Source organism: Microtus pennsylvanicus, chromosome 12 (assembly GCF_037038515.1).
Source record: "Microtus pennsylvanicus isolate mMicPen1 chromosome 12, mMicPen1.hap1, whole genome shotgun sequence".
NCBI lineage: Eukaryota > Metazoa > Chordata > Mammalia > Rodentia > Cricetidae > Microtus > Microtus pennsylvanicus.
The window spans coordinates 69,951,315-69,974,655 of NC_134590.1; the positions used below are offsets into that span (position 1 = coordinate 69,951,315).

General features: G+C 48.1%; 1 protein-coding gene across 1 annotated transcript in view; it reads right to left on the minus strand.

The window, feature by feature from the left end:
* The window catches only part of Pkd1l1 (polycystin 1 like 1, transient receptor potential channel interacting), a 109,539-nt gene that overhangs the window by 14,718 nt on the left and 71,480 nt on the right, over nt 1-23,341 (minus strand). The window contains exons 36-47 of the mRNA XM_075942809.1: nt 23,061-23,196; nt 21,670-21,754; nt 20,670-20,846; nt 19,251-19,369; nt 16,312-16,422; nt 11,242-11,362; nt 10,401-10,484; nt 9,734-9,882; nt 8,659-8,890; nt 6,018-6,122; nt 5,264-5,404; nt 539-673 (exon numbers count right to left, since the gene is read on the minus strand). Of these exons, the coding sequence (XP_075798924.1) occupies nt 539-673; nt 5,264-5,404; nt 6,018-6,122; nt 8,659-8,890; nt 9,734-9,882; nt 10,401-10,484; nt 11,242-11,362; nt 16,312-16,422; nt 19,251-19,369; nt 20,670-20,846; nt 21,670-21,754; nt 23,061-23,196 (1,595 nt within the window). The remainder of the gene's footprint in view (nt 1-538; nt 674-5,263; nt 5,405-6,017; nt 6,123-8,658; nt 8,891-9,733; nt 9,883-10,400; nt 10,485-11,241; nt 11,363-16,311; nt 16,423-19,250; nt 19,370-20,669; nt 20,847-21,669; nt 21,755-23,060; nt 23,197-23,341) is intronic.

Consider the following 23,341-nt stretch of genomic DNA (forward strand, 5'->3'; position numbering starts at 1 on the left):
ACGCGAGGTCAATAATACAAAGTAGATTCTAGAGTGTGAGTGGAGAAGTCTCTGTGTGCAGGACTTGGGTGACAAGTGCATGTAGAAACAGCCTGCGGCTGTCAAAACACCTGAAAGTTACAGTTCTAAGGCAAGTGTCATCCCCTCTCTCAGCGTCTTATTTCCTCATCTGAGAAAGCCACCTTTCCTGCCCGCAGCCCATTGTGCTTGTTAAGCGTGTTCACACATAAGAGGCTCTCCACAGCACTCCTGACACCTAGAGAGAGATCTGTCGGTGGTAATAACCACAGGCAATAACCATAATAATGCTGTGGGAAAGCATAACACAAAGCCATTGTTTAATAAATCTTGACTATTGCTGTCACAAATGCAACTTATAATACTGATACCCCTTATCTAAACCCCACCGTAATGGGTCAGGTGGCTAGAATTCTGGATAGTGTGCCACCCTGTGAGAAGTTTGCTATTCTCTGCCTAGGGTGAACCAATGTGCTGGCTGACTAAGGAAATCGCTGGAGAAAGGGGAGAGAATTCTTACAGCGGGTGCCAGGGCTCTGGAGAGAGACGAACGCATCACTGCGGAGAAGGCTGCCCTGCTGCTTAGGAGGCCGAGGAGGTGAGCACATTTCAACATCCAGAGGAACAGCAGGCTTCCCCGGAGCCATCTTACTTTCTAAGGGAAGAACACAGCAGGTCAGTGTGTCCTGCCAAGGACAATAAGGAGGTGCAGACATGGGCACACACCTGTGAGCTGTGCTGAAACACAAGTCCATTTAAGGAGTTGTTTAGACCACAGGTCTCCCAGGGACACCAGGTCTCCCAGGGACACCAAGCGCCAGTGTTTGCGGAGGAGCACAAGCCAGAAGCAGGAGTCGGGGCACACTGTAAGGCATCTTCAGGAAGCCAGGTTGGTAGAGACAGAGGAGTGGGTCTGGCTGTTCCCCTCTGAGCCTCAGTACACCATTCTCAGTAAGGAAATGACTGTCGCAGCAGTGACAGGGTGTGTGTCTCTCATCATACAACATTTTACCAGTGCTTGCCTTGAAGATACTGAAAATTGAATCCTGTGATAGGTAGGATGGTTCTGACATTATAGCTTTGAAGTCCATGGCTCAAACAATCACAGTGATGGGACAAAAGACACACAGCTGGGTGACCCAGGGGCATGCTCGGAGTCCAGATGCAGCACAGGTACCCATAACCCCTGCTGAAAGCTCGCCACAAAAGGCCTTTCGGCACATGTATCTCTCTCCCCCAAGAGAAAGAAATGGATGCCAAACGCTAGAACTCCATGTGGGCAAGGGATCAAGGTTTTCAGGTTGTTTGGGAAATGACAACAGAGGCCCAGGGAAGTCGTGAGGGGCTGGCACACCTGTGGCCCCTTCGAATCAGCAGGACACAGCTGTGCTGGGGAAGGAACAGGGACGACTGACACCACAGCAGGTACTGGCTAGGAGAGCTACAAAGTGGGGGCGTGTGCAGAACTGCACCTTTTCTGGTAGCTGCAGTTTAACAGGTGGGAAATGAATTGAATGCAGAGACTGACTTTGCATTTTGTTTAGACCGACGCATGTAAATAATACGTGCATCCCGCACAAATGGAGACGTTTACATGTTAAATTTATAAAATTCAACAAACATCTCAATTTGAGCCGACCACACTTCATTCTCTATGCTCTCAGGGGTCAGGGACCATGACACTGGAGAGACAGCTATGACCTCTCCATGGCCCCCTTTCTTGCCTATATCTGATTGAAAGGACACCAGGAAGCCTCCTTAACTGTTTTCGTTATCATATTTATTTATAGGATGTCTATCATGTGCCAAGAGGGATATGTAGGTATAGTCTTCCTCTCTCTCATCCTCGAAAAATTCTTAAGTGTCGTACCACGGTCCTATCATATTTAGAATTTGAGGAAGCTTTCTCATAGGGTTAAAGAAAAGCTGAGGCTAAGGCCATAGGCCACAGCTGCAAGGGGGTCTGGATCAGACAGTGACAGCGTGCTCTGAAGGCCTCCCATCCTTACGTCACAGTTCCCGTCTCAGGTAACTGGCTATAGGACCAGAAGCCATTTCCACTGCTTCTGTGTGTTGCTCACCTTCTTAGGGTATGGGTGGTGCCATTTGTGGTGTGGATGGGACACCATTACCTGTTTCACTAGATAGTACATCACCCGATGCTTGGATGGTTGTGTGATATACGTTTGGCACACCTGTGGTCCCTTCAAGGCAATAAGACATGGCTGTGCTTGGGAAAAAGTGGAGTTGGTAGTCACTGTAACCCCCACTGGGTAGGTGAAACACAATGTGAGCTACGGGCAGGACTGCAAATTTCCTGGTAGCTGCAATTTAACATGTGATAGTAAGCTGAGAAATTTACTTAGTGTTTTATTTAGATCAATCTATGTAAAATAATATTATATTCAGAGTAAAATGGAAATATTTGCATATCAAATTTCTAAACTCTTTTTCAGTTTGTCAAGCTAATCCCTGTGGAGAGGAGAGTTGGAAGCACTCAGCTCTGAGAAGCTTGAGCTGTACCCCAGGCACTGGCTGGTGAAAATGAATAACTTTCTAACGATGGCACAGGTGATGCAGGGGCAGACGGCCGATGCGAGTGTGGGGCAGGATGAGGCCTGACCAAGTCAGCTCTTACTCAAGAGCTAAGGGAAGGCCCAGAGATTGACACCGGGCTACAATAGAATCCCCAGGGAAGAGGGCATCATTCCAGGCAAGATTCCGGAGACAGTAAACATGACCAGAAAGACAGCATGCTGGAGAAAGAGGGTGTGAAAGGTGGACCCATTTGGGGGAACCAGTGCTCACTGAGAATGTCCTGACAGACTCCTGTTTCTCCTCACTACACTCCAGTGAGAAGAGCATCCTGCAAAGTGTCTCAGGAAAGGAACTTTGATTAGGATGGAGTTGGAATCCAGACTGATGCATAGCTGTGGTTGTTGGGTAGAAGAGACAGAAAGTGAGCTGAGCCCCCCTGGTAGAAAATGTGGAGACAAATACAGATACATGGGAAACGTAGACCAGAAGGCATAGCAATGATGAGACAGTGAGGCCAGCAGTGGAACTGAGAGTCATCATCTGTCTGGGGAACAGTAGTGAACAAGCTGATAAACTTCTTTTTTAGAGCTTCGGGCCTTTTGGTGTATGAGACAACCAAGTCATACAGCAACACACACATCTTGGTAGATGCTAAATGCTTGCAAGAAGGTCCTGGGGTGGCTATGACTGACCCAGATCTTCTTTAACTGCTCATATTTCTCAAAATAACTAAGGCAAAGAACAAAACAAACAGAAGGCCCTTGGAATAGCCCGAGGTGTTTATTACCCACAGCTGGGAGGACTTGGAGAGCAGCGTCCAGGTGTTCTACATGCTGGGGGATCCATGAGGTACTAGGATAACGGATCTTAAGACTTTCTGTTTTAGGACAGAAAGGAACAGAGCTTACCACCTGTGTGGATAAAAAGAAGATAATTTTCCTGACTTTTGTGACTGGCATACAAGACTCCTGCAAGTTGTAGCAATTATATTTCGAAGTGCAGAAGTATCTGGAATCCTGCTCCTGATATTTGGCACAGAAATGGTGCCCTCCATGCAGCAAGTCCCCGCTGGGATCAGCAATGTGCACAAAGCATGTGTTTGACAGCACCATGGGGTGGTGAGCAGGAAAGGGAGGAGACAGGCCCAGTAAGGAAGTGCCAGCTGCTCTGATGCAAAGATGATGTCTACTTTGTTTATGCCTAGCCTTGGGACTTATAAGCACCCGTGGAGCTCAACACTCAGGAGTAGGAAGTACAGCTTCAGGGCTTCCCTCATGCAAGGGCTCTCTTCTTAGCCTCGGAGGGCTGAGGACTAACTTATAAAGTCGCAGGTCTAGTGACATCTGCTGAAGGAAGATGACTGTCCTCTGCTTGGGATCCTTCAAGACACTGCCCCCAGGCTGATGAGTCTCTGGTTCTTCCACAGCTGGGTCACTCTGGTTATAGGAAGGTCCCGACACCATTTGGGTCTCAGTTTCCCTAGCTGTAGCAATTGTTTCGGGAACACTCTTTGTTTCTGTTCCAGTTTGGCCCGAGTGTAGATGGTGAGGAAACAGAGACAAGAAGATGGGTGGAGGTTGATATACCCTCTGGGAAGACAGAGACAACAGTGGTACCACTTATCCAGAAAAGAAAGACTAGAGCTGTGGTGGAGGACAACTGCCATCCTTGTGCCCTCTAAGGCTCTCTAACTCAGCAGAAAAGAAAGCTGGCCCCCGGGTACATCAAAGAAGAGCCAGAGGGAAGTTATGGAGAGAAGGTGGAACAGGGAGCATTGAGGTTAGAGGGGAACCAGTCCCCCCTCTTTTCAGGTTGTTCTGGGAGCATCTTGTCCAGGGTATGAAGGTGCTCTAGGTACAGGATAACCCTGGGGCATTGACAGCCCTCAAGGCAGGTAAAAAAGAGACTTAGAGAATCTGTGTGTACAGGGCAGGGTACCTTGCCCTCTCTTAGGACTGGAGGGGGAGGGGGGGAGGGGGAGGGGGGAACGAGAGAGAAGTGGGAGGAGGGGAGGAAGTGGAAATTTTGATTTATAAAGTAATAAAAAAAATTATCAGAGGAAAAAAGAATCTGTGGGTAGGTAGAGGTGCTAGTTGTGACTACAGCAGATGGGAATACAGATTCAGTTTGCATATACCCTCCGTGGCATGAGGCAGTGGACCTCCAGGGAGCCCAGCTGCTTATGATAGGATTCCCTGGTCTCCTCCCAGGGGCTTATGAGACCCATCCTGGATATTTCACCTGGTCCTCAGAAGCCTGGAGAACAGAGATAGAAGGACTTAGAGGTGATGTTTCTCTTTTTCATGACCTCAAGTCTTTCTCCGAGTCTCAGGCTTATGACTTATTGAAAATCCCTGCATCTAAGACCATGGCCAGATGGAAGGGAAGACAGGCATGATGTCTAAGCATGTTAGTGCCAGCCTCCTTACTGTAGACTATGCTGACTGACACCTGCTTCCCCATGCTGCTGCAAGTCCATTTGGCATCCCTGGCTCTTGAGTTCTGCTCCACATAGCGTGCATGGATGCCCAGCTAGTGGGCACACGTGGAATTCTCCAACTCCCTCAGTGCTTCAAGTGCCACCATCTGTGAGCTCACGGCATTACCCTTCAACAGGAAACATCATCACACTGAACCTTCTAGTCCTTGTGTGACAGATGCCACTGAGCAACATCAGTGATGGGTAGCCTTGAGTCCCCTAGCATACCTGATTCCATGACACCATCAGACTTAGGTCCACAAACATCTGGTGAAGTCCTTTGTGGAACTGGTCAGTGACATTCTCGGCAAGGGTAGTGAGGTGACCAGAGACTGCATGGTAGGCCAGGGCTACCCCAACCATAGAGAGCTGCAACACAGGGGAGAAAGGTCTGTTAGCTGAGGGAGGACACAGTTGGCATCCCTGACCCTCTGGTGACAAGCTGCCCGTCAAACATTTAGTCAGTGGTTGAGGAGATAACTCGGAGGGTGAAGTGGATGCATGAGGACATGAATGCAATGTCCAGAGCCAGTGTAAAAATGCCTGTCATTGCACATGCTTGGACTCCCCGTGTGGGGGAGACAGAGATGGGTGGATTCCTGGGGCTCTCCAGCTAGCAAGCCTCATCCATTTGATAATTTCCAGGCCAGTTAGAGACACGGTCTTAAAAAGAGAGATTGATGGTATCTGAGAAATGACACTCAGGGCTGGCCTCCACATGGTTATGTACCCAAACACACATGAATATGATACACACACACACATATATATACACACACACACACACACACGCACCACTACCACCACTACCACCAGACACCAAGAGAACCTGATTTCAAAGGCTATTCTGCCTCTACAGGGGAACCACAGTGACACTGGAAATAGTATCTATAAGACTTTCTGATAAAAATATTTTCCCTTTCCAATAAAAATACTTTCGTGTCACTATTCTACATAAAGAAGACTACATCAGAGAGGTTACCTCCAGCCAGTGTCTTGGTTTTCTCCAGTAGCTGAGGACGCCCTTGGTGGTCATTCCCCAGAGCTGGAAACAGAAGTGGGTCACGTTGAGGACTAGAAACGCCAGCTGGGAGGGGCCGGAAATAAGTGAGACAAACGAAGGGTCAGCTAAGTAGGTTTTTCAAGGTCTAGACTCCTGCCTGGTTCCGTTGCCCATCTCTGCTTCTGTGGACATGGTATAAGCCTCTTCCTCTTGGCAGCATTTGATAACAAACTAGCCTTCAGTAGGCACCTGGGCAGCTTGGTATCCCTTCACAGCAAGCAGTCCCAGAGACCCAATTCCATGTGCAGCATTAGGATGTGCTATTGACCCTGAGGCATAGGAATAAGACACAGGGGTGTCCACAGCCACCTCTGGCTCATCATGCCAGCCTGCCATTTATTCACCAGTTTGCAGGAAACTGAAGCACATCAGCAGGGGCTTTCTCCATTCTCTTTGGGAGCTATGGGTGCTGGGCCTTTGTGGGTCCACTCCAAAGCACGGCAAATGTAATCAGAGCCAAGCTGGCTTTGCATCCTAAGGGGAGGTGTGAAACAGCAATACTGTCGCACGAACACCAGAGACTGCCTCTGCAATGGAGTGGGAACCACTGTGATGTGGGGAGGAGCACCGGTAAGACTCCAGAGAAAAGGGCTTTTCCTGTCAGATAAAAATACTTTAATGCCATTGTTCTACATGACGGAGACTACATCAGAGAGGCTACCTCCAGCTAGTGTTCATTTTCTCTGTAGTAGAAGGGTCAAAAGAAAGGGCAGGAAACTGACCTTTTTTTGTTTTTTCTCTTGAGATGGGGTTTCTCTGTGTAACTTTGGAGCCTGTCCAGGCTCTAGCTTTGTAGACCAGGCTGGTCTCTAACTCACAGAGATCCGCCTGCCTCTGCCTCCCAAGTGCTGGGATTAAAGGTGTGTGCCACCACCTCCCAGCTTTGACCTGATTTTTTAACCTCTTGATATTTTCCCCAATATGGCTTTATATTTTTCCTGAATTCTGATATTTTAAGTTATCACACTAGCCTACTGCTTACCTTGTTTTCTGACTATCTTTTCTTTTTTGGTGCCTAAGGCAAGAGCCTCTCCTGCCCCAACCCTTCCCTTGTGCTGCACGCTGCTTCTCCATTCCAGGCTCAGCCGTGGCCATCTCTAACACTTCCTAGGGTCTATGGCCACACCACCCTGGACGGTCCAATCTCATCTGATCTAACAGTCCCTAACGTCTACGCTACAGCACCCTGAATGATCCAATCACGTCTGATCTAATAATCCCTAAACTCTTTTCCCTTCCCGAAGCCGAGTGGACTTGACTTGCCCAACAGCAGAACATGGTTTCTTCAGAGGGAAACAAGGGATAAGAAGGTACAAAGCCACAGGCACACCGTGCAGGGCGGCTGCTGAGGCTTTTGGCTGTTCAGTGAAACAATGTGAGCCACTGACTCCTGGTGCTATGGACATGGGGGGGGCAGATACCCCCAAATCAAATTTTTGGAGCTCCAAACCCCATAATGTCTCTCTTTGGAGGCAGGCTTTAATAGAAGAAGTTAAGGCCAAGTGCAGGCATGAGGTGGGGCCCTGTTTCTATAATATTGGGGTCTATATACACATTGATGCCCAAAGCACACACACTTTCTCTTTAATCACTGGTGCAGAGATGGAGCCAGGCTGCGTGACACAGTGAGAAGACAGCATCCACCCACCAAGGAGGGGTCTTCACTACAGCCCAGCACTCCCAGCACCTTCATCTTGCGGTTCTAGCTGCCAGATCTTTCTTTAATAGATGTCTATTAGTTAAGCCACCCAGGCATTGAACAGTAAGTAGTCTTATTCACCTGACAGGGATATGTGGCAGTCCCCAGTGGCTGTCTGAAATTTCAGTAGTGACAAACCCCATTAATACTGGAACTTTCTTATAAATACATAGTTAGCCATGATAAAGTTTAATTTCTAAATCTGGCGTAGTAACTGATTAACAGCAATAAAAAATAATAACATTCTGTGATTATACCATAATATACTATAAGGTTAATTTTAAAAATGTAAACATCGTTTCCTTCTGGAATATTTCACTACATATTTCATGGTTGACTGTAGAAAGTTAAATGTTGGACAGTGAGGGATGACGACATTTTGTTATGGTAGCTGGGGCTGACTAAGACTCCACGTTGAAGCTGGGTGGTGGTGGCGCACGCCTTTAATCTCAGCACTTGGGAGGCAGAGGCAGGTGGATCTCTGTGAGCTCGAGGCCAACCTGGTCTACAAGAGCTAGTTCCAGGACAGGCTCCAAAGCTACAGAGAAACACTGTCTCAGGGGGTGGGGGGTGGGTGGGAAGGACTCCACGTTCAATTTAGTACCTCAAGGCAGTTGAATATTTGTTCTCATTTTGTATGTTGTGGTTGGTTTCCCCATTGGGGATGTTCTTTATTTTTAGTCCCAACACTTATTCTATGATTCATACTACATGGAAGGGAGCTAATAATAATTGTGTGGGTGGGTCAATGGAAAGGCCCTAGCTTCATGGCGGTAGAGGTATTCAGCTTGCAGAGGCATTCAGCCATGGGAACCCCAGTTCCCTGTGCCTACCCAGGAGGTCCAGGGCAGGTGGACTCACCTCAGAAAGCATAAGAAGGTAGCGTGGGGCTGAGTCACCATAGATGCTGATTGACTCGACCAGGGATGAGGGCACAAGACCTCCCGTGGGGAGAAGCTCTGCACCTAGGGTCACACTGGTGAAGAGTCGCGTGGGAGGGTTGTAGAGGGTGAAATGCACAGACACGGCCCTGGTGCTGTGGTCAATCCACCTGCTGGTCCTGAGGGTAGTCAGGGCTACGTGGACTTCGTGCCTGGAAAACAGCTCAGGTTCAGAGGGAGGGCAGAAAACAAGACTCAGGAGCCCAGGGAAAATCCCATTGTGGCACCGTGCCCAATACACCCAATGCCAGCCTTCACGGGGACAGATGATCCCCAGGCTTCTGATTACCACACAGACCGTTCTCCTGGGAGCTAGGGTCCCCACCAGGAGCCCACTGTCCCTCTTTCCCTCCTTATCCCTGCAGGAATGCTACAGCTGCAGCCAAAAGATGATGTCCACCCTCACCTGTGCCCCATGAGGGAAAAGAAGCCCAGCTGCCCTCCCCAAGGGGGGGGCAAATAGTCACCTCCTTCTCTTCACCGTGGACTGCGTGGACAGAAAGTAACCACACTGTACTAATTCATTTTTAGTAGCAAACCATGTCCTGTTTTTTAATTCCTCCAGGCACACTACTCTGACAGCACGGACTGATTTCCTACGCAAAGCCCCATTCTGTGGTGAAGGCTGTGGGCCTAGGGTATCCTGCGGAACTGGCAGGGCACCTGACTATAGGCTGAGCATCAAGAAGCATGGCATATGTGTGCTGTATCCACACACACTGGAATACCCACTCATTTGCTCCAGTGCAGCTGAAGACAGTGTCTGCGATCCTCTAGGAGTTAGGGGGGAATAATCCAGACCGTGTGAGCACCCCACTTGCCACACAGTGAGCAAAGGACAAAGATTCACCTGACTCCAAGACTCCGCAGGCCTGGCAGCCACTTTTAAAGAATGTCCCATTCCGTCCTCCTCCATGTACCAGAAGCTGAGCTGCAGCAGAAATGCCTCAGCAAGCAACATGGGGCCCAGGAGCATCTTCCTGAGGCTCGCTCACCTTGTTCTTCCTAGGCTGTACATGGAGATCCTCTTCATTGCCCCACAAGCCTCAGGACCACTAGGGGTCACTTTTAGGTTCTCAAGGTCAAGGTTGTGACTCAGTGTAGGTGGTGCATCTTCCGCCGGCTCTGAGACTGGCCTGGGAGGCTAGAGCACAAACTGCCCATCAATTAACCCCGACTGATCCCTGTCCCTAAGTCCATCAGCATTGTGGGGCTCCCAAGCTCCGCCACACAAAGTACAGCAGAGGCTCTGTGGCCAGGGACCCTGCTACTCTCAAGGACCATTCTCAAGCCTACTTGTTGATCTCAGCTTCGTCTCAAACTAGAAGGATCAGGGTTATGCCTGCTGAAGGCTGCAGCTGAGGAGTTGGCTGTGTGGGGCTGGCCAATCTGCAAAACATTGCCTTACGGAGTGATGCTGTCTTTTGGTATCCTTCTCCATCAGAAAATAACGCAAGAATATTCTAGTTTCAGTTTTAGAAGAAAGAGCCTTCTTTTGCCTAGCATAGCAACTCTAGAAATGAAAAGAACCCTTCTGGGGAAGAAGGCAGAGGGTAGAAGAGGGCTCTTGGAAAGGGCAGAAGGAAGGTTGGCCCTGGCACCTGGAACTCTCACACTATCTCCCAAATGTCTGGGGAGCTTAACCGATGTGCCGGCACTTACCGCGCATGCAGTACCAGAAGAAACCATGAGCTGCCTGATCACTGCTGGACCTATGAGATGGCACTGCCCTCCGAGAGCTCCAGGCTGAAACAGGGGGAGACTCAAGAGTATAAGAATATTATGCACTTCAATGGTTGCAGTACAGAATCACTGTCAAGGCTATGGAAGCCCAGGTCACTGCATCTGCAGAATCAGAAGTTCACTCTCCTGAAATGCTGAGGATGCAACCAGCACTCCATAAACCAGCCTTCTGCAGATGCAATCGGCACCCTCTCCTCAGCATCCTCCAGATAAAGAAAGCATCCAAATGCCTTCCTCTTGAAGTCCCCCCCCCCACCATGCGAATGATCCCAGGCATCTCCATGACTTTCATGGAATACAAGAAAATGAAACAAAGGACAAAATGTTTGAGGAATGCAGGACAAAAACCTTATATTTTTCAAAAAGGGGAGAAAGCAAACTATGAATGAGGGACAGGACAGGACAAACGCAGGAGCAGCCTTGCCCCTGTCTGGAAGCTTCTCTGATGCTGCTGCCTTAGACATGGGCTCCTCTTCTGCTCTGGGGACTTCTGAGCCCTTGCCATGCAGACAGTAAGTTAGCTTCTTCTTTAGTCTCACCCTGAACCTCTGCTAAAGTGTCCGGGTCCGGCTTGGACTGGTAAGCGTTGACTGGGGGTGTGAATAGCTTAGGAGGCCGACATGGGAGAAGAACACAGACTCCAGGCAAGGAGATGGACAGGTTTCTTTGCCATGGTGCCAATGAGCAGACCCTTCACTGCCTTGTGGTCTTCCTTACTGCCGTGTGGCTTCTGTTAGACAGGAAATGAACACATGCCCACCTGAGTCCCCCGGATTCCAACAGAAGGTCCTTCTGGGTGCAGCCCATCCAGCAACATGCTCAGAGTCCAGTCCCACCAGTCGTCTGTGCTGTTCAGGTCCCCAAAGGAGTGTCTGTCATTTCTTAATCCAAGAACAAAACAAAAAGTGTGCATGAACCCATAAGAACCATTCCAAGTGGGGGGGAAAGTGGGTCGCTTTTTTCCTGCCATTTTTTTTCTCCTACTCACATTCTAGGTATTCTGTGAGAATTAAGACAAAGCTAACTGCAGTATGAGATACAACCCCAGAATTCACTTTGCTCCTCAGTGGCAGAGGGGAGAGAAACAATAGGGGGAAACCTCTTGTTTATGACTTGTTCGTTCACTCAACAAATGTTAACTGCTAAGTACCAGGCACTCTTCCAGACACTGAGAGACAAGATCAAATTCCTGTCCCACTGTGGGGAAGCAAACACATTATGCACATATGTATGTATGCATGCATGCATGTATATGCAGCCTATAATCAAAGAGTTTCAACTGATAATAGTTTAGCTTTAAAGTGGTACAAAATTTCACCCGCCAACTCTTCTGTGTTTCATTTTTAGTGCTGTATCCAGTTCCATGAAACGTTCAGCACTTGGTAATGAAGGAGGCCTTGCCTTAGCTGAGGTCACCAGCTGTGGGCAGACGGAGTGTCCTGACGACTTTTGGAGGAGGTCAGCTGAGCTAAAGCCCAGGATCCAGGGACAGTTAGCTGAGTTAAGATCCAGGGAAGCGGGGCTGGAGAGATGGCTCAGAGGTTAAGAACATTGCCTGCTCTTCCAAAGGTCCTGAGTTCAATTCCCAACAAACACGTGGTGGCTCATAACCAACTGTAATGAGGTCTGGTGCCCTCTTCTGGCCTTTAGGCATACAAACAGACGGAATGTTGTATACATAATAAATAAATATTTAAAAAAAAAAAAGATCCAGGGAAGGTTAACAGAGCAACAGAGAACGGGTCACTTGAGCTAGTGTGCACCAGGTAGAAAGCCATTTGCAAACGTCTCTTAACTCCATGTTCAGGGATAGGACCTCCATCACATGAGGATATCCACAGCAGAAGCATCCACACCACAGAAGAGGCGGATGGTTTCTACCAGAAAGCCTCAGCCCCGGGTGTGTGTAGGGACTCCTTAAGGGTGGCTTAGGGATGTGACAGAAAAATAAAGATGCTGTAACACCTTACAAACCATGTGAAAAAAAGCTGAACAGTTTAATAAAAAAGAAACCAAGGGCAAGGAAAAGCCTTCAAATATGTTAATAGAGAGAAAGAAATACCTCCATCAGTAGTTTATATATACTGTAAATCTGTTCAACATTGCCATAGCCAGGAGCCACTGATCTGACTCATTTTAGTTCCTTCTTCCTTCCTTCCTCCTCCTCTTCTTCAAAATTCTTATTTATGCCCCCCTTGTGTGTGTGTGTGTGTGTGTAACCACACACACACACACACACACACACACACACACACACACAGGCAATTGCAGAGGCCAAATGTAACTCCAGTTGGATCCTCTGCAGCTGTAGTTACAGGCAGTTGTGAGCTGCTGAACATGGATGCTGGGAACCGAACCTGGGTCCTCCTGAAGAGAACTATACATTCTTAAACACAGAGCCTTCTCCCACTCTAGCTCCCTTTTCTTGAGTAGAGATCATTTCCCACCCATTCAGGAGTTTGTTTTGCCGTTTGGAGCCAAATCTATGTAGGCTCCCTACTGACTGCTAGCTCTCAATCTCACACTTCTCTGAAAATTTGGCCAACGTCTTTTTAAATTTTGAGCAAGTGGGAGAGCTGCAGAGATATCTAGAGGCTGCGATGGGGAAACAGCGCATTGCTTAAGAAGGAGGATCGAAAGGAGCAGAGTCAGGGTAGGGGCACAGATAAAGCAGATAAAGCCCTGAAAATATTTACAAACTTTGGGAGCGAGCACTATACAAAGAGAAGGTGGAAGAGCTGGAGGCAGGGAGGGCTATTTGGCAGACAAGCTGACTACATACCTATCTCTTAGTATATTCCATACACAAACTAGTGGACAATTCATAGCCATGCTGAGTTTCCACAATACTTAAAACTTTAAAAAATTGATTTACTTTTATATGTATGGGTGTTTTCCTTGCATGCATGTCTGTGTATCACAGGTGTGCCTGGTGCGTTCGGAGGCCGGAAGGGGGCACTGGGTTCCCTGGGACTAGGGTCACAGATGGTTGTCAGCAGCCATACGGGTGTAAGAAACAGAACCAGAGTCCTCTGGAAGGGAAATCGTACTCTTAACCGCCGAGCCATCTCTCAGGTTCCACATAATACTTTTGGAGGTTGGTGGGAAATCAACCCCAACGCAGCTTTGCCCATACTAAGCTTTTAATCTATGGCTGAACTGTACCCTTAGTCCAAGTTTGCAGAGTTCAGAGAAAAGTTGTCACTTCCTGAGACTTGCTTCCTGATGGGGCATCCATCATTCAAGAAACACCTGTGTGGCGACCTGCGCTCACACATCCCCAATCACAGGAATCCTCTCCTGCTCGTCCCAGGCACTCTGGAGAACAGGAGGTGAATGGAAGGATCCAAGCATGCCCTGCTCCTGTGTGTACTAATTACAGCAATTCTACCAAATGGGCCCACTGCGGCAGTGCAGCCAGCGTGGGGAAAGACAGGAGCGATCATCTCCCAGCGAGTGCCCTGGGATGGAGCCCCCACTTGGCCTAGGTTACCACAGCCTTGCTTGTGGCTTAGCTTTGTTTTGTTGACTTGGGATTTCACGAAGATTTTGAGTTCAGAAGCACTTCACATACAGATTAAATGCCCCACAATCTGCTACTAGAGTAATATTTTGTTGCTGTTGAAGACAGAAATCTAGCCTGCCATCTTCCAAGCTTTATGGAGGAGGACACTGCACCCTGGAGCCAAAGGACTGCTTGCTGCGGGGAGCCAAGACAGTGCTTCCTGGATTCCACAGGATTCACTTCTCCTGCCCTTGGTCCCCTGCTCTCTCTGGAATGCTACAAATAACAGACTCTCTGGACTTGTTGATTTTTAGGATTAGGTTCTGGGGGATGGGTGAGGCAGACAGGGTCCTCTTTAAACACTCCATTTTGCACCAGGATATATAAATATGGCCCTGCTGGTGACCAGAGCTGCAAGAGGCAGTGAGGTTTCCCTTCCTTCTGGGAAGCAGAAGGCGTTTAAACCCACCTGGGTCAACATCTCAGAGGTGTTTTACCTGAGTCTATCATGCCCAAGAGCACACAGGGATCTTACAGATTATTATCTCAGCTGGAATATTTCTGAACTGACTATCAGGAGGCATATGAAAAATATCGAGTAAAAAGGAAATCAGGAAATGTGCGACAGAAGTCAATTAGCCAAATCAGTGTACCTAGTGTTTTGATTTCCAGGTCTACAGAAAATGCCCGACAGGGTCTCTTTGTTTGCTTACAGCGCCCCCTCCTGGCACAGTCTATGCATCTGTTCAGTCGGAAGGAACTAAATTTATCAAAGTGGAAGGTAACTGTGGCCTTGCCAAATGGGGCACAGAAAATTCCATGTAGCTTTCCTAGAGCTGCAGCAGTAATAGGCGGGATTACTGAGCTATGGAAAGTCCTAGAACTGGGACTTCCAGGCTGTACCTGGTTAAAGAGCAATAAAATCATAAAAATAAAGGGAATAGCATCTGTGAGTCACCATCTAACAGGGGATCAGTGTTCCCCTGTCTTACAGAATCTAAAATATGTCCTTAAATCAAAAGAACGAGGTGGAATTTATTACCATACTCTCCTGCCCCCAAAGGTGACGAATATATTTATGTAAAACTGAATGAGAATCAAATTCATAAGACCGCTACAGAAGGGGCATTAAAATATTCTCTACCAAAAGAGAAAGGAAACCCCTGAACTTGTAGCGTTGTTATATTACCTGTCATTAGAAAGTAAATAATTATAATTCATATCTCTAGAGTCAAAGTGCCTTGGAGAAATTGCCTGGGTTAGCACAATTCACTTACAAAGGCATGTTCTACTAAGAGTGTCCACTCATCGCCTTACACTTCCTAATCTCAGGAGTGTCAAGACCCCAACAATACCCACATGGCAGATGCCGTGAGAGTGTGCCTCGACCTTAGACTGTCCGCTTGGTTAGTCTTTACTTGTGATAGATGTCTGTTGCATTAAAAGTAAAAAAGCAAATGAACACTTGAGACTTGACAGAGCTTGGCCCTTTGAAATACTTCACAAATCATAAATTGTGACTGCAGCCTTTGGTTAAAGAATACTCATGTTTTTCTGCAAAATAGATGGTATGACCCTCTTTTTCTGAGAATTTCTTTCTCCATTGACCCCAAATAAGATGCCAAGCACCTGTCCAGAGTCTGCAAATGGAGCCTTCTATTAACATGAGGAATTAGACAGACTTTCCCAGACTTCATATGCAGGCTGCGATGAAGACATTTCTCTACGAGCAGCCTGTATAGATAAAATGACTGAAGGAGTGGGTAGAGGGTCTGTAGGGCTCCCTATTCCAGAACAAAGTGAAGGAAACAGTATCTAAAATTCAGAGCCTAGAGTTCTCTTTGGGTGTCAGTACACTGACCATGAACTAGTGCCAGCTCCTCCACCCCCAGATCTGTAAGAGCCCCCCAAACTAGTACAACCCCCAGATCTGCAAGAGCCCCCCCGAACTAGTGCAACCCTCCAGATCTGCAAGAGCCCCCTGAACTAGTACAACCCCAGATCTGCAAGAGCCCCCCGAACTAGTGCAACCCTCCAGATCTGCAAGAGCCCCCTGAACTAGTACAACCCCAGATCTGCAAGAGCCCCCCGAACTAGTGCAACCCTCCAGATCTGCAAGAGCCCCCCTGAACTAGTACAACCCCAGATCTGCAAGAGCCCCCCGAACTAGTGCAACTACCCCCAGATCTGCAAGAGCTCCCAGAACTAATGCAACCCCCCAGATTTGCAAGAGCCCCCTGAACTAGTACAACTCCAAGATCTGCAAGAGCCCCCCGAACTAGTGCAAGACCCCCCAGATCTGCAAGAGCCTCTCGAGCCTCCTACCTTGTAAATGCCTTCCTGACGGCTTGGTTCAGACAATATTCACCGGGGCAGACTCTCCCATATGTTATAAACAAAAGCAGCAGCAGCATGAGACTGTGCGTGGAAATGCCTCTGGGAGGAAAGATTGGAGAGTTAGCATGTTTCCCTCACAGAATGTGTTTTAGGGAGCAGGGCATCTATGTCCCTGTTGAGATGTAGTAGTATAAGGCATGGGATGGATTAAAGTTTTTACTCTTTGTCTTTTTTAAAAGAACCACTCCCCCATTTTTATTAATTCTCGGAGAACTTCACACAATGCTCTTTCCTCGCCCAACTCCTCCTAGATCCACCCACCTTCCCTATCCATCCAACCTGCATCTTCATTTTCATTTAACTCATCAAATACAATAGCGCTGTCCTTTTACTCTGGACTGTGTGACCTACCACTGGAGCTTGGTCCACCTACCTAGGCCATACCCTTAAAAACAAAGAAAGAAAGAAAGAAAGGAAGGAAGGAAGGAAGAAGGAAGGAAGAAAGGAAGAAAGAAAAACAAAAACTGGTTCTCCTCCCCCCCCATATAACAACTGCCAATAGTTCCTTAACTAGAGGTGGGATTTCAACACCTCTGTGTTGGTTTTGTTCTTTTGTTTTATCAATATTCAGCTTTCTAAGGTCCATTATTGAAAAGACTATTTATTTGTTCATTCAATTGTCTTTATGCTTGTCAATAAACGTGCTTGGGCCTATTCGCGTGGCTGTTTCTGGGCTCTCTCTTCTGTCCCATTGATCCAGGTATCTATTTCATTGGTCTGTGACTGTTGTTTCGTCCAACAACACACAGCGGTTTCTGCAGCTCCATCGTATGTATTAGAATTGCACAAAGTCAGCCCTCTAACGTCATTCTTTTTTGTTATTCTAGCTCTTTTGTTCCCTTATTCATTTTGGAACCAGTTTGTTGACATCAGAATTGCATAGCCTAAGGTATTTGGGTTGTGAGCGCCCTGAATCTGCAGATCACCTTGGAACACAGGGATGCACTGCCCTCTGTGGGTTGATGTGCGTAGTGTCTTCTTTCTTTAGTCTTGTTTTTCAGTGCAGTCTTATGGGTTTGGGCTTACAGAACCTGAAGGCTTCCTTACATTTCCATTTGCATACTTGGATTTCTTAGCGCTACAGTAAACGGTCCTTTACGTAGGTTCAAGTATTCCTCGTTGCAGGCATGCAGCAGAATAACTACTTTATATCGCGTGAGTGTACGTGTGCAGGCTTTCACGTGTGTAGGTACACATGTGTGTGGAAGCCAGGAGACAACTTCGGGTGTTGCTTCTCATGAGCTGTCCACCTGATTTTTAAGACAAGGCGTCTCCCCGGAGCTTGGGAGCTTGCGACTCACTGATTCTGCTAGGCTGGACAGTCAGGGATTCTCCTGTCTCCACTTCCTCAGTGCTGGGATTTCAAGTGTGTGCCTGTCTTTAACATGGGTCCTGGGGGTGAAACTCAGGTCCTCATGCTGTACAGAGAGCATTTTACAGACAGAACTCTCTACTTTCTCAGCCCATGGTTCAATTTTAACATTGACCTCAGAAGCATGTGCCTCTTTTGCTGTCTGCCAGGAGGCTGTTTGCAGTGAACTAGAGCTATGCATGTGGCAGCAGAGTCCCTGGAAAGACCCCTCAGGAGCTCCCGATTCTGTTCTCAGATGCTCAGGTGCCTACAGTTCCCTTCATGTCCTGCTCTTGCAGAGGTGTGGTGCTCAAGGCACTGGGTACACAATGCTTACCCTATCTATGTGATTTTGACATGTAAGTGTGTCTATGTGTGTGTGAGGGGGTGGGGGGTGGGTGTCATTTAGGTCTGTCATGCATGTTTTGGGTAGGTTTGGTTGGGGGTAATTTAACTACTCTGCGTTTATGGGGAGACTGAACAGGTTTCAAAGTCTTTGTCAGTGCCTTGTCTTCCCGAAATTCTTTTTTCATTCATTTTAAATGTGACATCCTAATAAAGCCACAGCCCTTTTCTTTGGAAAAGGATTTGCTTCAGAATCATTATTTATGTAAGGGAGCTGACCATGTGCAGGTGATAAGGAAGGATTTTTATGAGAGACGATTAATTGGAGGTGACATTATATACTTTAGCAGCACCATTGTGGGGAAAGTATCTGGAGCTTCTAAATATTCGACAGACTCAAGAAATCTAAAGTCTAGAATTCAGAACTGGGAGAGATGTATTTACTGGTACTTTCAGGTTCCTTCAGGACCTGCTATTCGTGTCCACCTCAGATGGGGAGGGGATGGGTACCACTGAAAGGAAGAAGCATGGCTGATGTCTAATTTGGAGAGGGTTGTCTCAGTTATTGAGCTTCATGTTTGATCTAAAAGTGTGCATTCGATTTTATGTTGAGCCCCAGAACATGTCTGTGTAAATTATGCTGAGTTATTTTCAAACAGCAGTCCCTGAGCCCAGGCCACATCTATGAGGAGGTGCAACATTTGCTCTTGGGTTTTTGTTGCATCCAGCTGGAGGGGTAGAATGCCAGGTCTAGTGCTGAGCAGAGCGGGATGTGATGGGGTTAAATGTGATACACGTGAGTCTGCAAGGCTGAGGGAACTGAGGGCCAGCACTCTGGGCCACTGATTACAGGCAGGTGACGGACAAACTAGCTTTCTTCCTCCAATCTCAGTCCCACGTGTTCTGGCACAGGCTGAGACCTGGGAAAGGATTTTCCTAGGTGCAGATTGAGATCTCTTACTGTTCCTTCTTTAAAGAAGGTGGTACCAGAGAAAGTCCATTGTATTCTGACCTTTGCCCATTTTGGGGCTGCCTGTGCCTCCACCTCAGGGTTGTCTGTGTTCACCTCAGGGCTGCCTGCACCCACCTGCAGGCTGCCTGTGCCTACTTTGGGGCTGTCTGCATCCACCTAGGGAGCTGCCTGTGCCCATCTTGGGGTGCCTGCACTCACCTCAATGCTGCCTGCATCCAGTTCTCTCTCCTCAGTCTCTCTCTGATCTCTCTGAACTTGGCCCTGGATGGTGGCTGAGCCCAGCGCAGGTGGCGGTCTCGTTGTCGCGCAGCCAAGACCTGTGAGGCAGGAAGAGCACCATGATACTGGGGTCAGCCCTGGAAAGAGAGAGGCCTTTGGTGTTCTTGCCAACCCAAGAGCCATCATCATTTCTCTCTGCCCTGCCTTTGGGGACTTGGTGCAATTAACACAGACTGTTGTTGGGGAGGCAATGGGAGATGCAGTGGGCCTGTTTGAATTCTCTGCTCATGTCCAAAGCCAACCCCCTTGGCAAGGATTGCATCTGGGCCATTACAAAGCTGAGCTTCACCAGAGAGGCATGCCCACTGCTGTCCAATCACAGGAGCTATTGCTTTTGGCATTTGCATAGTAGTTCCTGTTCGAGACCTTCCAAGACTGGAAAAGCGATTTTTAAAGCAGTTTATTTTAGTATGAAATGACCTTTGTTTGCCTTGTGTAATAAAAGCGTCATGGCTTCCATGTTGTAGCCACATCTGTTTATGGGCAGGACTAACATTAGGCAAGAGCCAAACCCACGGGAAAAGGTCTCCCATTCATCTCTCACTCATCCGTTTACGCATTCCAGGCACATTCACCGCGCAGCCCTGGGGCCCTTAGTCTTTCCTCCCAGAGCTGCTGGGCTTCTAAGAAATACAGAGCAAGGACCGGAAGGTGAGCTTGAAGGTTGGGCTTGTGCTTCAGCCATGCTTTGTGTTCTGAGGACGGCGCACTGTGGCTGGGCGCTAGGGAGACTCACAGGTGGAGCATCACAGCTTAAAGTTTGGCGAGGCAAGCCTGAGCGGGACTGAGCTCCTCAAAGGCCTCTCTGTTCCAAGGTTAGACCAGCTAGCAAAGGAACCTCGCTGACTGCCTCAGGCTTGGACCTGGGTGCCTGGGTGCCTGCGCTGACAAAGGAAGAGAGTGTCCCAGGAAGGAAGGGAAGCTGGGGGCCTGCAGGTGTGTAGAGAGTAGAGTAGTTTCTCAGGAGCCGCGGTGTTGAAGGATGGGGGTAGAGAAGGCGTGATATGGGCCTGCACTTTGGATGTAGAGACCATAACAGTCTGCGTGGAAGCCTGGGGAGACAGGGAAGCTATATATTTTCTATGTGCGTTGAAAAGCAAATGGTCTAGAAGTTCTCCGAAACTCTGGCCAGAAATTATATTTCGCATTTGCCTCTACATTTTTAAATGCACTTATTTACCTGTGGTTCTGGTTGGGGTAGGGAAAGAAGAAGGAATGAACATATACACATACAGTGGGGCTCCAAAAAAGTGGGGGGCAGCCAAATTTGAATTAAGGTCTGAGCTCCATTTGCATGGTGGGAACAGAGCGGTTCTGAAGCCTCTGCCTCCTGCTCACCCTTTCGGCCTCCTCAGCAGTGTCAGGACTGTGGGAGTTGGGAGAAAGACGAAGGTGGGTTCTGAAGTATTCTTCCAATTCCAAGTCTAGATTCTTGGTTGCATCATGTAAAGACTCAGTAAAAAACTGGCTGTCATGTTTCTTTTTCCAAGCAAAGGTCAGCGCTGCCAAGCAGATCTGGAAGAGAGGTGCCATGGCACGGGTGTCTGTGCCCTTCCCACACAGAACCATCTTCCTGGTCCTGCACTGCCAGCTGATTTCATCTCAGTTCAAAATAGATAACCAGAAGCAACTACCCTGAAGTCCCTAGCACCTAGTCAGTGGGTGTGGCCTTTATCAAGAGACCCGGGGCCTCTAGGGCACAGCTTCCTAAACTGAAGAAAGAGACAGATGTGGGATTCCCCTCTGTATGCTATAAATATGTTTTATTACCATTGGTTATTAAAGAAGCTGTTTTGACCATTGGCTTAATAGAATAAAGCCAGGTGGGAAATCAGAACAGAGATATAAAGAGAAGCAGGCAGAGTCAGAGAGACGCCATGTAGCTGCCAAAGGAAAAGGACATGGAAATTTTTCGGTAAGTCACAGTCTCGTGGCAATACACAGATTAATAGAAATGGGTTCATTCAAGATGTAAGAGCTAGCTAGAAATATGCATGAGTCATTGGCTGAACGGTATTGTAATTAATACAGTTTCTGTGTGATTTTTTTTTTTTGATTCTGGTCAGCTGGGAAATGAACAAGCAATCTCTACCTACAAGAGACAAGGTGGTTCATCTCTTTGGGGATTTTTAAAATAAAATAAGGATTCTGAACACCAGGTTGAGCTGAAGTTTAGCCCAGGCCCTGGCTCCCAGATTTTCTTGTCACACCTATCAAATTATAGAGAAGATTCACACCACCAAAACACACCCATTGGGCCCTCTCCTCACCGGTCCCTCACCAGTCCCTCCCCAGTCCCCCACTGCCAAAAGCACCTGCACTGCAGGGGAGTTCTTACCATGAGTGGCTGGGTGACAAATATGCAGCAGACCACAGAGAGAAGCAGCAAGTACAGCCACTGTATACACTGCTCTGTCATAAACCTGTCCAGAAGAGGGGTAGGTCGGCATCATGGGAGTACGCTACCCATGACGACAGTCACAATCAGAGGGACAATGATGCTTCCACTTCCGCTTCTGGGAGACATGGGGAGTGGTTGAGGAGGGGCTGCAGGATGGGTGCTAGGGCTGTTTGCCCATCAAAGCAGAGTCCTTCCTTGTTGAGGGGATACCAACCAGTCTGAAATGTCCTAGCACCAAGTGTAAGAGGGCCTGAAATGAAGACAGGACAGGGCGCAGAGAAGGGACGGGGAAATGCAGGTGATGGTGTTGCAAGACTTTGTATTTCACCCCACACCTCTGGATTAAGCACACCCAGAGTCCCTCTTTTACAGATAAGCAAACTGAGGTGTGAAGGAAAGTCTAGTGTCTGTACTGTCTTCACAGCGTGGTCAGGAATGCAGTTAGGAGAGGAGACATTGTCAGGAAGAAAGGGCCTTGGGTGGCTTCTCCTCCTCATGGGTTAGGAACATGGTATAGGCTTCTCCAGAGCCATAGGGGATGGCCCTATGGTCTTCAGGGGTGACCTAAACCACACAGGAGCCACGTGAAGAGGTAATATGTGGGAAGGATTGGTAGGGATCTTGGATGAATCATCACAGCCCAGCTCAACAGTATACATTTTGTTTTTCAGACAACACTAGATAACAAATGTTTGACTTTGGCCAAGATCCTCTGATGAGCTTAGTGGCAGAATGCCCTTCCCTTTTTGTGTCCCCCCCCCCCCCCCGCCCCAAAGCTTCTTGTTTGGTGTAGCACACCACGCCCGTCTGTGCTCTGTGTGCTACCATACAGTTTGTGAACCGGACAAGGGGCTGGAGATTTAAACACACAAAGACACACAGACAGAGACACGGGTCATCCTTGAGACAAGAATGCCCTCTTTATTGTGTACCAGAGCCACTTATATAGGGATCCTTAACTGATAGCCACGCCCCAGCCAAACCCACCAGAAACCACGCCCCTGCCATCAGGAACTCCTGAGGGTCTCGTGCTCAGAGCAGCTGCAAACATTACAAGTTGTTTACAAGAAATTCAGGATCTGAAGCATTCACAGCTCCCAACAGTTTGGTACTCAGGACTCTGTTTAGACAGCTTCTATTGAAGACCAGGCAGGGCTGAGTGACCCTTTGGGGTTTGCATATGATTGTATTCCCCTTCAAAAGGGGTGGAGTATAGGAGAAAATAGTAATTTGTGAGTTGCATGAGATGCCCGAAACACACGAGTCTCTTCCCAGATCCTGGATATTTACCAAGCACCCGAGGCTGTCTGAAAACCTCAGCTACTCACCTGTAGCCTAGGAATCCTGTCCCCAAGCCACAGGCCAGGGAAGCCAACCCACAAATGGCCCAGACCACAGAGCTTGACCAGCGCAGACAGACCCTTGACCACCGGGGCACACGCCCTTCAAAACCACTGCTGGGAGCTAAGGAAGAGCAAGATAGAGACCACTGGGTTAGCAGACCTTGTCATCCTCACCTACAGTGCTATGGGAGTTTGTCACCATGGTCGGGCCACAGGGTACCGGACATACTATCAGACAGTATCTGCGTTCTCTCTGCAAGGATGAT